At 43.8% G+C, this 12,729-nt stretch overlaps 1 protein-coding gene across 1 annotated transcript; it reads left to right on the forward strand.

Annotated features, from left to right (window-relative positions):
- Positions 1 to 1,148: 1,148 nt before the first annotated feature.
- On the forward strand, positions 1,149 to 11,545 carry TNIP2 (TNFAIP3 interacting protein 2). The gene is made up of 6 exons (XM_048849075.2): positions 1,149 to 2,131; positions 5,534 to 5,836; positions 8,337 to 8,426; positions 8,797 to 9,078; positions 9,534 to 9,653; positions 10,284 to 11,545. Exons 1-6 carry the CDS (start codon positions 1,634 to 1,636, stop codon positions 10,566 to 10,568), a joined length of 1,578 nt encoding a protein of 525 aa, XP_048705032.2. The 5' UTR covers positions 1,149 to 1,633; the 3' UTR covers positions 10,569 to 11,545.
- Positions 11,546 to 12,729: the final 1,184 nt, after the last annotated feature.

Genomic DNA, 12,729 nt, shown 5'->3' on the forward strand with positions numbered 1-12,729 from the left:
GCAGGAGGTGGTGCAGGGTGCGAGCTCTGGGAGTTTGAGCGTGGGAGGGGGCTCATGGCTGGGGCAGGGAGCTGGGATGCGGGAGGGGATGAGGCGTGCAGGCTCTGGCCAGGCACTTACCTTGAGAGGCTCCTGAAAGGAGCCAGCACGTCTGGCTCCTAGGCTTGGGGCAGCCAGGCAGCTCTGCGCGCTGCCGCTGCCTGCAGGCACTGCCCCTGCAGCTCCCATTGGCTGGGAACTCCCATTGGCTGCGGAGTCGGCACTTAGGGCAGGGGCAGCACGCAGAGACCCCCCTGGCCACCCCTGCGCCTAGGAGCCAGAGGGACATGCCAATCGCATACCAGGGCAGGTAGGGAGCCTGCTTAGGCCCACCCACTGGACTTTTAGCAGCCTATTAAAATCTCCCGGATTGCTTTCAGGGCGATCGAGGCTGATTCCGGTAGCAGGCCCATTGATGCACCGGTACAGTTACAGTGGTGCAATTTATGCATGTGGATGAGCCATTTCATCAAGCTCCTGGCGTCCTCAATTCTTTCCGAAGACAGTTGTCATGTCGCCGTGCCTGGGCGGGTCAGTAATCACTCACACATAGAATCATAGACTCATAGAATATCAGGGTTAGGAGGGACCTCAGGAGGTCATCTAGTCCAGGCCCCTGCTCAAAGCAGGACCAATCCCCAATTTTTGCCGCAGATCCCAAATGGCCCCCTCAAGGATCGAGCTCACAACCCTGGGTTTATCAGGCCAATGCTGAAACCACTGAGCTATCGCCTCGCCCCCTCTCCCACTGTACTCTGTCCTAGCCAAGGGGCACGTGTCAGCCACTGTCCAGGGCACACTGCGGGTCCCCACAGGACTACGCTCCCCTGGGATTGCCAACCCTCCAGGATTGTCCTGGAGCCTCCCGGCAGGAAAGACTAATGGGCATGGATTATGTCACGTGGTACAACCTCCCGGAATACTGGCAACCCCGCGGGAGACAGGGTCGCCGTCCCCGAGAGCCAGCACCCCCTGGCGGAGCACAGCCAGCCCCGGCCGCCCCGCGCGGGCAGGGCACGAGCGCAGCCCCGAGAGCGCTGCCCCCTCCCCCAGCCACGCTCACTGCGCCGGCGCAGACTCGCCCCGCCCTCGCGCCTGCGCCCCAGGCCGGAGCCGGAAAGAGGCGCCGCCTGGCTGCTGAGCGGTCCCCGGGGAGCGGCCGGGAGCTGCCGCCTAGCGCCTGCTGCCGGGAAGCCCCGCCAGGAAATTCCCGGGGGCAGCTCCGGCTGGGACACCGCGGGCCTTACGCAAGCCCGGGCTGCCCCCTCCCCCCGGCTCCCAGAGCCCCGCGCGGGATCCCCGCGACACAGCTCAGCCCGCCCCTCCCCCCAGGGGCTCGCTCCGCTCCCTTCCCCCGCCCCGGGGTTCCCCTCCTCCCGCGCGGGGCTGTGGGCCCCGCCCCCCGCGGGCGGCCCCTCCCCGCTGGCGGTGCCGAGCAGCCGCTGGCCGCCTGGCTGGCCGATAAGAGGCGTGGGGGCCGGGCCCAGGCAGCGCCGAGAGGCTCGTATCTGCCCCCGGGCGGCGGCGAGGAGAAGGCTGAAGGGAGCGGCACGGAGAGCAGCGCGGCCCCTCGCCTGGCCCCGCGTGGATTTATATGCAGCTGGCGGGGTTCTGGGTCACCGCGCTGGAGGAAGAGACGGGGCCGCGGGGTGATCGGCGCTCTCTTTCCCCCGCCATGTGCTCGGTGAACGAGGACAGCAGCACGGACCCGCTGGTAGCCCGGTGCAGGCAGCTGGAGGAGACCGTGGAGGCGCTGCACCTGGAGAACAAGAGCTTAAAGAGCAAAGTGCCCCGGTACAAAGCCCTCTGCAGCCTGTATCATGAGGCCGGGCAGCAGCTGAAGCACCTTCAACTGCAGCTCTCCGCCAAGGAGGCGATGATCGGGGAGCTGAGGGCGAGCGTGGCCAAGTACCAGGCTGCCCAGTTGGGAGCCGCTCAGGAAGAGGAGCAACAGCCGCCGCCAGCTGGGGGAAAGTTTGTTGGACCTGCAAAATCTCTAGTGGAAAGTTTAATAGATCAGGTTGGCCAAATGAAGCAGCAGCTTAAAGACAGCGAGAGAATTTCAGCGCAGAAGGTTGAAACTTTGACCCAGGTAAAAACACAGATGTACCAAAATAACATTTGTATTTACAGAGAAGAGTGCCTTCCCCTGGCAGTCCTTTGCAAAGGGCTGAGCTCGAGTCTGTCTTCAAAAAGTTGCACACTTGTGAGCCAGGACAGCATTTAACCCCACTTAATACGAAAAAGTGTTATTTTAAGCCTTTTTTTTTTTTTTAAGAGAAGGGTAGGATTTTCAACCATTAGTACCTAAAGCTAAACACCCTATTTGAAAGGGGCTGGGATGCCATGATGATGTGTGGTATTAAAACAAAAAAACAAAAAACACCTTAGTTTAGGTCACTAATTTAGATGCCTAAATATTGATTTAGGACCCTAACTTTAGACGCTCTAGAATGGAAAATTTGGTTTAGGTGACTTGTCCAAGGTGTCGCAGCAAGCTGGTGAAGAGGCTTGGTTAGAGCCCAGAAGTCAAGTTTGCCAAACCCTCTGCAACCACTAGGTAACCTGTCGTCTTCAAATACTTTCAAGATAGCACTATTTATTATAACCAAAGTATAATCACCATGCACTTCAGGGCACTGATTGAATTGTGGGAACATGTTAATTAAAAAGGAGTTGCAGAGACTATGAAATCTACTGGCATTTTTAAATGTAATCTAAATGGTATTTTTCATGCTATCAGGATGAGATTTACAGCTAGCACACTAGCTAGTATACATCTTTATATAATCTCACTAGTTTGCACAAGTAGAGTGGAAGAGATTATTGGAAAAGATGAGCTAAAATAAATTTATTGCAAGCAATTATTTTTTCACTCCATAACAAAAATCCACAGTGCCAATATTTCTTGATTAAAAGGCATTTAAATGGGATTTTTTAGTTCTTCCCTTTTTCCCCTTTGTGTATCTGCTTCTTGAACTGTTCATCAGCACATCTGTACACCAGACCTAGCATTTCAGTTGTAACCATTGCAACTAGTTGGCAATTCGGGGGAGGGATCTCAATTTTCCTCCTTTCTAGTTAAAAACATCTTTCTAACTCTGGAAGAAGTGTTTTTACTGTTTGTTTATTGAAATTAAATTGTTTAAAATCTTTCTCTTTGTAATGAAGCAGTCTGGTGTCTGTGAGGGGAGTTCCAAATGAGAAAATATTGGAAACTGAAACAAGTAGTCTTGTGACAAAGTAATCTCTTGACATAATGCGGGTACAAGAATGTTTCTCAAATGGACCAGTTCTCTTTAGACCGGTTCAGGCTTTGAGACTTGTAATAAAACATGATCTCACTATTTTATACAGTGCGCAGCTTGGGATGTGTCTAGGTATTTACACCTCTGTCAGCACTCCGCTGTTTGACTACCTTGTGAGGCAGGTTGATTAATGTCTTATGCCATAAACTACCCAGGAAGTGCAACACCAGCCAACAAAGCATAGCTAGAAGTAGCCTTTTGTTCTTCAAATGGATTTTTAAGCCTGTCAAATCCTTTTAAAACATTCAGTATCCGTATTGGGTTTGATATAGTTGTGGGTTTGTTCTGAATCCCAAACAGTGTATCCTTTCTCTTAAGTGCTCAAAGGCACCAGTCTACAGTAAGTACATGGCAGCATTTCATTTTCTAATTACTGTAGTTAACATTTAAAATAAGCACTTTCTGTTGCAGCTTTAAAACTGCACTAGTCAATATAAGCTTTGATTTTTAGAAATGAACATTTTAAACACAATTTATTATGAGGCTCTCCCGAGGTAACCCAGTGTCACTGTTGACAAGCTAAAGGTCAAGATAATGCCCTTATACAGGTTTTTACGCAGGGGGCTTGGAAACTTAGTTTATGCTCTGCTTTTCTATTGTATTCTTCCATTGGAGGACCAAGATTTGATCTCCTGAGGAACTGGCAGGGATATTGCATTACAACCTTCCCCACCCCTTCACCTCCAAAAAACGGGACAGATTTTGCAAGATGGACTGTGGCTTTTGCCTCCATAACCTCCTGTCTACCCTGGGATCCAGGGCAACTTGTGGGCATGTCTGTACTGTGTGTGGGAGTGAACCTCCCAGCCCAGGTCCACCGACTCACGGTAGCAGGGCTTGTACCAGCACTTTAAAAATAGCTGCATAGAGGGCACTTTGAAGTTGTGGCTTGGGCTCTGAAATGAAGCCAAGCCCACACCACTCCCTAGGCTTCAGAGCCTGCCTTGCAACTTGAAAGCACTGTCTAGACAGCTGTTTTTTTTAGAGCACTAGCCTGATTTCCACCCCCATGGCCCACATCTGGGCTGGGAGGCTCACTCCTGCTTGCTCCAAAATACCATATAGACAAACTAAAAGACTCTGGGGGAGCTATGTTCCATATGCTTTCTTTACAGCTGTTGTCCTCCAATCTCTTTCACCCCCTAACAGTTTAAATGGGAACATAGGAAGTTAGTGCTCACTGGGTCAGTGTTAATATACTCCAAATTTCATTTACAATTTGAGTACATGATGATGCCAGAGATTGGCTGCCGTCTAGACCCCAACAAATCCCAGTCCCATCAAACCATTCACAGAGGGGCTTCCATTTGTTAAGCGAGGTAATGTTACAGAGCTTCCAATTCCATGAAACTTTATTGGTACAACAAGATATACAAGCATTGCCAAAGTTAAGAAAATGCAGATCCCTCAGATATTTGTGAGGCAGATATAACCACCCCAGGATAGAGTTACGCATTTTGTGTGGGGTTTGTTTCTCTGTCATTACTGTTTGTTCCTGATCAAGTTACTATGTAGAGTGATACTATCTTTGCTGTCTCTCAGAATCAGGCATACTATTTGCTTTGATGAAATTTATGGTCCCTAATAGTTTAAGGAAATTATTTTCTACCACCTTATAATTTGGGACACTGGAGTAGAAAAGCCAAACAGAGGTCTTTCATTGCACCCTAAAAGTGGTCAGGACACTACAAGCTGGCTATGCTGCCTGCATCAGAAGCTTAAGTTATAGTGCATAAAAATTTCATCCTTGTATAAGTATGTTTTTGAGAAAGTGGGATAACTGCCCCAATTACATATTTTTTTTAAAAAAGTCTGGAGTGATTGTCCTGAAATATCAAGTAAGAGGTTGGAAACAATCTGCAGTTGATAATGTATTGGCAAGTCCTTTTCTGCATACCAACTATTTTCTGACCTAGGATATGTGCATAAGCATATGTTCATGAAAATGTAAAATGAAAACTGGAAAAGACATTGTAGACCAACACCACATTCAAGAAATTTGATGAAAAATGACTTTATATGAGTGGTCTTATTTAATGGTGGTAACATATGGTACTAATGACATTCCTGAAGAGTGGACTTAAGTTCTTCTTAAACAATGATGAGAAAATTCACTTTTATAAATCTCTTGGCTTTTGAGTTCATTTTATGTTCTCAAATATATCAACTTTACCCCCAATATCTAGGAAGTGCAGAAGCTGAATCGGCAGTTAGAAGACAAAGACAGAGATATACAGCAGATAATAAACCAGCCACAGTATGAAAGAGAGAGAGAAATCTTACGACTCCAGAGAAGCTTGGCAGAGAGAGAGAGAGTCCAGGCTACAAGTGAAGTACTATGTCGTTCACTCACCGATGAAACTCACCAACTTCAACGTAAATTGGCATCCACAGCAGAAATGTGTCAGCAGCTGGCAAAATGTCTAGAAGAAAAGAGAAAAGACAGAGGGCATTTGGAGGAGCATATTCCTATTGAAAGATCCAATCAGGTACACTTAATACATTTTCTGTCAGTGTGAATAATTTGGAGGGAGGGATGTTACATTGTAAGCAACTGTTAATGCAATAGCTCTAAGTTATTTCTTACTTTCCCCAATCACTTCAGCTACAGTGAAGAGAAAAGGAGAATCTTCTCACAAAACCTTAACTGTTGGTATTCATTGAGAGATGGAAGCTGGTTTTGATCATGTCATGTACATCTTGGCCATCCCTCATCTATCTCTAGTAGTCAGAGCCTCTTTTGGTAGGAGGTGCCATAAGCATTCTTTCCCAAAGTATGAATATTATATATTTACACACTTATTATTCAGTAAACCAGTGGCGGCTAGAGCGGAGCACTAGAGGGTGCTGTGCTGTTGGGGGTGACATCCCTTTGACGAGAGAAAAAATGAGGCCCTTGGGGTATGTCTATGCCAGGGGTTCTCAAACTTCCTTGCACCACAACCCACTTCTGATTACAAAAATTACTACAAGGGGTGTGTGTGTGTGCGCATGCACGCTAAGCTCGAGCCCCACTGCCCTGTGGAGGGAAGCCAAAGCTTGAGCCGCATTGTCCTGGGCGGGGAAGCCGAAGCCCAAGAGCTTCAGCCCCAGGTCGGGGGCCTGTACCCTGAGCCCTGCCACCCAGGGCTGAAGCTGTAGGGCTTTGGCTTCAGTCCTGGGCAGTGGGACTTGGGCTTTGACTTCAGCCCCAGGCCCCAGCAAGTCTAACGCCAGCCGTGGTGACCCCATTACAATTGGATCGCAACCCACTTTGGGGTCCTGACCCAGAGTTTGAGAACCACTGGTCTGTGCAATTAAGCACCTGTGGCAGGCCCATGCCAGCTGACACTCATGGGGTGCACGCTAAAGGGCTGTTTATTTGGGCTTGAGCTGGAGGTTGCAAGATGGAAGGATCTCAGAGCTCTGGAGGCCACTATTGCTTACTCTGCTCTGTGAGCCCAGGTCAGCTGCCACTGGCCAGCTGCAGGTGTCTAATTGCAGGGTAGATGTGTCCTTGGACCACAAAAGTCAAGTTGGCTTAAATATCATAAGATTTTAAAAGAATTTGCATTTTTTTTTCTGATTTGTTGAGCCTTGGTGTGTGTGATCATTTTCAATTCAAAATTCATCCCTGCACACACAATGTAAGCCTTACTCTTGCTGTTAGGTTATGGAAGAGGATTCCTCTCTCGGGGAAGGATTAAAACACTGGCCAGGGAACCAGGAAATGCATCCAATTCCTTGCTCTGTCAGACTTCTATGTGGCTGTGGACAAATTATTTCATTTATGACTTATTTTCTACCTAAAGTGGAGATAATATAATTTCCCTGCCACAAAGCCTTGTTCAGGTAAATGCCTTAGTGTTTGGCAGGTGCGTAGATACTACGGTGATAGCCAAGAAATACCTACCAAGAATCCGCACCTCACTGGTGGCTGTCTGACTTCAGTTTCATTGAAAGCCTTGGGAGATGGCAGTATTAAATAATGGTAAAAATTTGCAAGAGAAACCCTACTGTTCCCAAAATGAGGAACTACTTAAACAACAACTGTTGTTCCATGACAGCATCATGATTTGGCAACTCTTGATAATTTAAGATATTATAACCCCCATAAGAAATAGGGTATTAAAACCAGATACTGTGGTGACATTCCGTTAATTTTGTTTATGAAGATTCTTCTTGAAGTTTAAAGCAGATGAAAGTACTGCTCATTTCTTGTCCTGAGCTGCTGTTACTGGATCTTTTAAAAGAGCTGCGAGTTTCAGTGATCCCAGTGCAGAGTTTAAATTTGTAAAGTGCATTGGGAGCCTTTGGGATGAAAGATGATCTTGTTATGTAAAATATTACTGCGTGAATAGACAGAGGCTGACTTAGATGGAAAGAAAAGCAGATTGTTTAATGGGACTTGAAATTTTCAGCAATGTGATGTTTTATGTGTAACTGAAATATCCATCTCTAAGTAATAAGTTTTCAGTCTAATAACTAGCTTACCTTGTACAGTGGGGACTTCCCTGTCAAAGAGAAATTCAGATATGATTCCTAGTTCATTCTAGGGAATTTTTTTTCAAAAATGTTTTTTTACTCATGTACTTTGGGTTTTTGGGGTTTTTTTTTTTTTAACAGATGACATTTCTTAAAGTCCAAAGGCATGTAATTAAATCAAAAGTTTAAAACTTCTGGTCAAAAATTCATCAAGCAGCTTTATTATTTTTTGTTCTCATTTGCTAAAAGTCATAGCAAGCCAAAATGAATGAGTGTTTGTGGCTGCTGGTTGTTTTATGGTTTTTCAGGTGGGCTATTCTCCCTTACATTAAAGCAAATTTAATTTCTTTGCTTAAAAAACGTTTACCAACAACTGATCTTACAATGAGCTAATCTAAAAACATGTTTGAATAGCTTAGGGAAGAAAAATGGAGGATGTTTGTGCTATTTTTAAAATAAAGCTGTGAATGTCTTACAGGTTTGTGCGGTTTTTTTAATCAAAGTAACACTTACTTTGTCTGACAGCTACAATTTTCAGAGAATAAAACTTCACTCCAAACAATTATTTGCCAGCTACAGGAGGAAAATCGGAAGTTACAACAAAAAGTGTTTCATGTAAGTACATTTTTTAGTTTGTAGAATAGGATTTGATTATACATTTTGAACTACAGTAAATTCCCACTAACAAACCCTAATTTAATTTAACCCTAATGGTACCTTTATGCAGACCCTGAATAGTCTCCATAAAAATATTAGCTAGCATGTAATCTTTGTTCCCTTGGCAAATACAAATCCTCAATACATAGCCTAGCTGCCCCATTGACTCAAAGAAATTGTGTCAGAATGCAACGTGTTTAAGAATTCTGTTTCTGCCCTAACACCACATTAACACCACTCACCTTAATCCTTCTCTGAAAGTTTTTGCTTGCAACACTTTGTTTTAAGGTGTATAATTTTATTTTTGACTTTTCTGTTGCTTTCTCAGGTGGAAGACTTAAATACAAAATGGCAGGCATATGATGCTAGTAGAGAGGAATATGTGAAACGACTCCACCTGCAGCTGAAAGAACTGAAGTCTCAACCCGAACAACAGCAAGGCATTATACCACTGAAAAGAAATTCAGAGCTGATGCAGAAGGAGATTTCCCGGTTGAACAAATTACTGGAAGAAAAAATGAATGAATGCATTAAAGTAAAGCGAGAGTTAGAGGATGCGAAGAAGGCTAGAGATGGAGATAGTGAACTTGTACAAATGCTGGAGCAACAGGTCATTAAATCTACTCTTCGATCAGAATTGCTTGATTTAGGAATTAAGATTTTCTCAGAAAAAGATGGGAAAACAAGTTCACTGAATTTTTCACTTTTTTTAAACAGTTGATTTTTCTGATTTGGCACTTGGACATAGGGTGGCTGTACCGATTGCAAAGGTGGCAACAGTACAAAGGGGCGCACACACAAGTTCAAGTAAAATGCAGTACTGGAGGAATTCTGTGATAGCTTTATTTTCCTCCAACACAAAATATCAGGATTTTTTTAAATTCCATATATCTAGTTAAGTGCAGACATACTGTAGAAAAGAATACCTGCATTCTGAACCAATGTTACGGAGTATTAATTTAAATATTAGAGATGGGAGAATGTATAATTCTTTTACCAACTATGACCTCTGCTACCTCACCACTCTCAGTAAATGGCTAAAATATTTAAATGATTCATTTTCAGGTCCTTGTTTACAAGGATGATTTCACATCTGAAAGAGCGGATCGAGAGCGTGCACAAAGTAAAATACAGGAGCTTCAGGCAGAAGTTTCATGTCTACAGCACCAGCTAATCAGGAGACAGGTAAAGAAATCTAGAAAGGCAAGATATTAAACCAAGTTGTTTTCATTAATAAGGGAAACTCAAGCTGAAAATCAGACGCACCCCAAGGAAACAAGAATAACTCCAAAACATACCAATAAATCATGGACAGTTTTGTTCAATATCTTAAATTCAGAGGTGTCAAAGTTGTAACTGCTAAAAATCCCATACCTGTATTTCAGAACTTCAGTTCTAGAGGAATTAGGAGTTGTCTTCTATTTATATAACGCTTCCTATTAGTCCCAGTGTCCCTTCTGCGTTGAATCAGCAGAACTGGAAATAGTATTTCTTCTCATGGATTTAGACACTGTACCAGTTCAGTACAAACAGGGAATAGGTGGAACTCGCTTGTTTTTTTAATTTCAGTTATTGTTGCACATGCTATACTTGACTCCCAATCACTTATGTAGGTTTTATGATTGTTTGGAACTTAATCAACTTTCAGTTGCTGGCTCTGATTGCTTTGAGTTTCAGCTAAAAATCTTTGTGAAGTATGCATTGGCTTTGGTCCGCCTTATCAAAATGTCATTACTAGCATTTTAGATTAACCCTTTTGGGCTCAAAATTGGATTTTTGATACTGATTTTTTTTTAAATGATTTTAATTTCCTAGGAATCAAGAGAGACAGCTGGTCATGTCAGAGTTCACACTGGGAACCAAAATCATCGTGTGTATGTACAGACAAATGTTGAACATCTACTGGGCAACAGCCAAGTCCAGTCAGGCGTGAGGAGAACAGGTTCACAATCTGAACAAGCTGCTACACGCACAGACAGTGGGAGTTCAGGATCAGAGAGAAGAGGACAGGGTGAACTTCAGTGTCCTCATTGCATGAGGTTCTTCAATGATGAACTCAGTGATGAATTTCTCAGACATGTTGCTGAATGTTGTCAATAATCTGACCTGAGAAGTGCAATCAAATATCAAATCAACCACTACTTGATACTGAGAAAACAGCACTTTGAGATGTATACTACAGTACCAATTAATGTTGGTTATATTTTTAATATTTATCATCCAGTTTGGATGTTTGGACTGACTTATCTAAGCATAAATTCAGTGTTTAGTTTCAGCATTGAATCTCTCTAATTTGAGGACATCTTACTGAAAAGTTAATTTGTTACTAATCTACAATAAGTAAGGGCAAAAAAAAATGAAATAATTCATTTTAAATGGCCATAATGTGGGATGTTAGGAACCAACAGGATAAGAAACGTCTACCTCTTACTTCATTCCACCACCTGTTGGACTGCACAAGAGACTTCAACATAAATCCAGCCATTTTGCAAAGAATGGAAATATACAAATTACACTCACATTTGTTGGAGTGTTAACAAATGCAAATCTGCTACAAGCCAAAAGTTCTGAAGAGCACAAAAGTTGTGGATGGGCTCAGAGCACAGACAGATTTACAAGCAAAAGTCTATGATTCTCTATAAATATTCAGATTGCCACAAGTACAGAGATTGTAACTGGATTTGAAATCTGTATACCTTCCTTTTCATAGATATAGCCATACAGAGAAGAGTGGCAAAAGTGGTAAGGTAGGAGGGAAAAAAGCTTCACTGTGCCGTCTCTGGGGTACAGTTGAATAGAGGCATCTCATTTGCCACTACCTTGAGTCTTAGAATGAAATCAGTCATGTCTGTCTGACAGAGCTTTTATAAATCACTTGCATTGAATGTGAGGAAAACGTTAAGATACTAGTTACTCTGATCAAAACCCTCTTTTTGCACTGAAACACATTGCATGGGGATTATATTTATTTTTTTCTTCTGTGCTAGAAAGTGACTGTAAATATGTGAATACAGATTGTATACAAATTTAAAATTTGTCAGTTATTTTTATAATAAAATGGTGGTGTAGATGCTTTATGGGGTTAGTAATATTTCAGTGAAAAAGAGTCTAAATGCAGCTGGACTCAATTTCTGGCTGACTGTTACAGCTTCAAATAAGAGTTGCCACATTACTTTAGACATAAGCTGCTGTTACATGAAATAGATTCCTTATCACATACTATTTTCAAATAGGAAGTGCTAAGTTATTGCACTGAGAGGAAGGATAAGCCTGGGGATAAGGTGCTAGTTTAGGAACTAGGTTGTCTCCCAAGTTCAATTCCTGCCATGCCACAGACTGAGGAACTTGCACAAGTTACTTACCTCCTCTGTGCTTCAGCTTCCTATCTGTAAAAGAGGGAAAATAGCACTTCCCTACCTCACAGGGCTCTTGAGAATAAATAGTAAAGAATGTGAGGTGCTCAACTACTGTGGCAATGGGGGCCATATAAGTACCTAACAGATACATACAGCTTGAGCTTGGAAAAAATGTACCTCACCATGACAAATCTGGAGTCGAAGTGAAGTGAGTAGGTGAAAAACCCTGCACCACCATGCTGTCTCTAAATTAAAGGAACAACACTCTGTACTGTATACTTTGCATATCACTTATCCTAGCTTCACTTCATTCCTCCCTTTTCATCCCCATTTCCTTTAACAAGTCAGGGTCCAGCTTTTCTGACATTTTCTCCTTTCTGTAGTATACTTATCCCCCTGGTCCTGTCTCTCTCCTTCCCCCCCCCCATCCTATTAACTGCTGTCATGTGCCCTTTGCAGCACTTGGAAATACTAGGTATCTCCTAAGTAGACAACTAGTGATCAGAGTCTCCTTCCCTTCAGTCTCTGTTCACATGAGATGCTGTTGCAGGGCCCCCTCTGTCACTACCCAGTCAGTCAGGTGGTTTCACAGTCAAACGCACATTGGGCTGTTTCTTTCACCAAGGTATGTATTTATTCTCTTGCATAGTAATACCATGCACTGTGGGCTTACAGAAAGCACAGGTTTCCCTGCAGCCCTCACTCCTCAGCCTGGGCTTACCCTGTGAGCTTCCTCTTGAGCTGCCCTTGCTTCTTGTTTCCTCCCCTTATATTCTCCCAATTACCTTGTTAGACCAGGGATTGCCACCCAGGTGCTCACAATCCTTCCAAAAGAAAGTGTATAATTGGCCTCAGCTAGGCCTGCAGCCTTCTTCAGGCTGCTGCAATGGCAGTGATTGTTAAAT

The sequence above is a fragment of the Caretta caretta genome, chromosome 4 (assembly GCF_965140235.1).
Source record: "Caretta caretta isolate rCarCar2 chromosome 4, rCarCar1.hap1, whole genome shotgun sequence".
In the NCBI taxonomy this organism is placed as follows: domain Eukaryota; kingdom Metazoa; phylum Chordata; order Testudines; family Cheloniidae; genus Caretta; species Caretta caretta.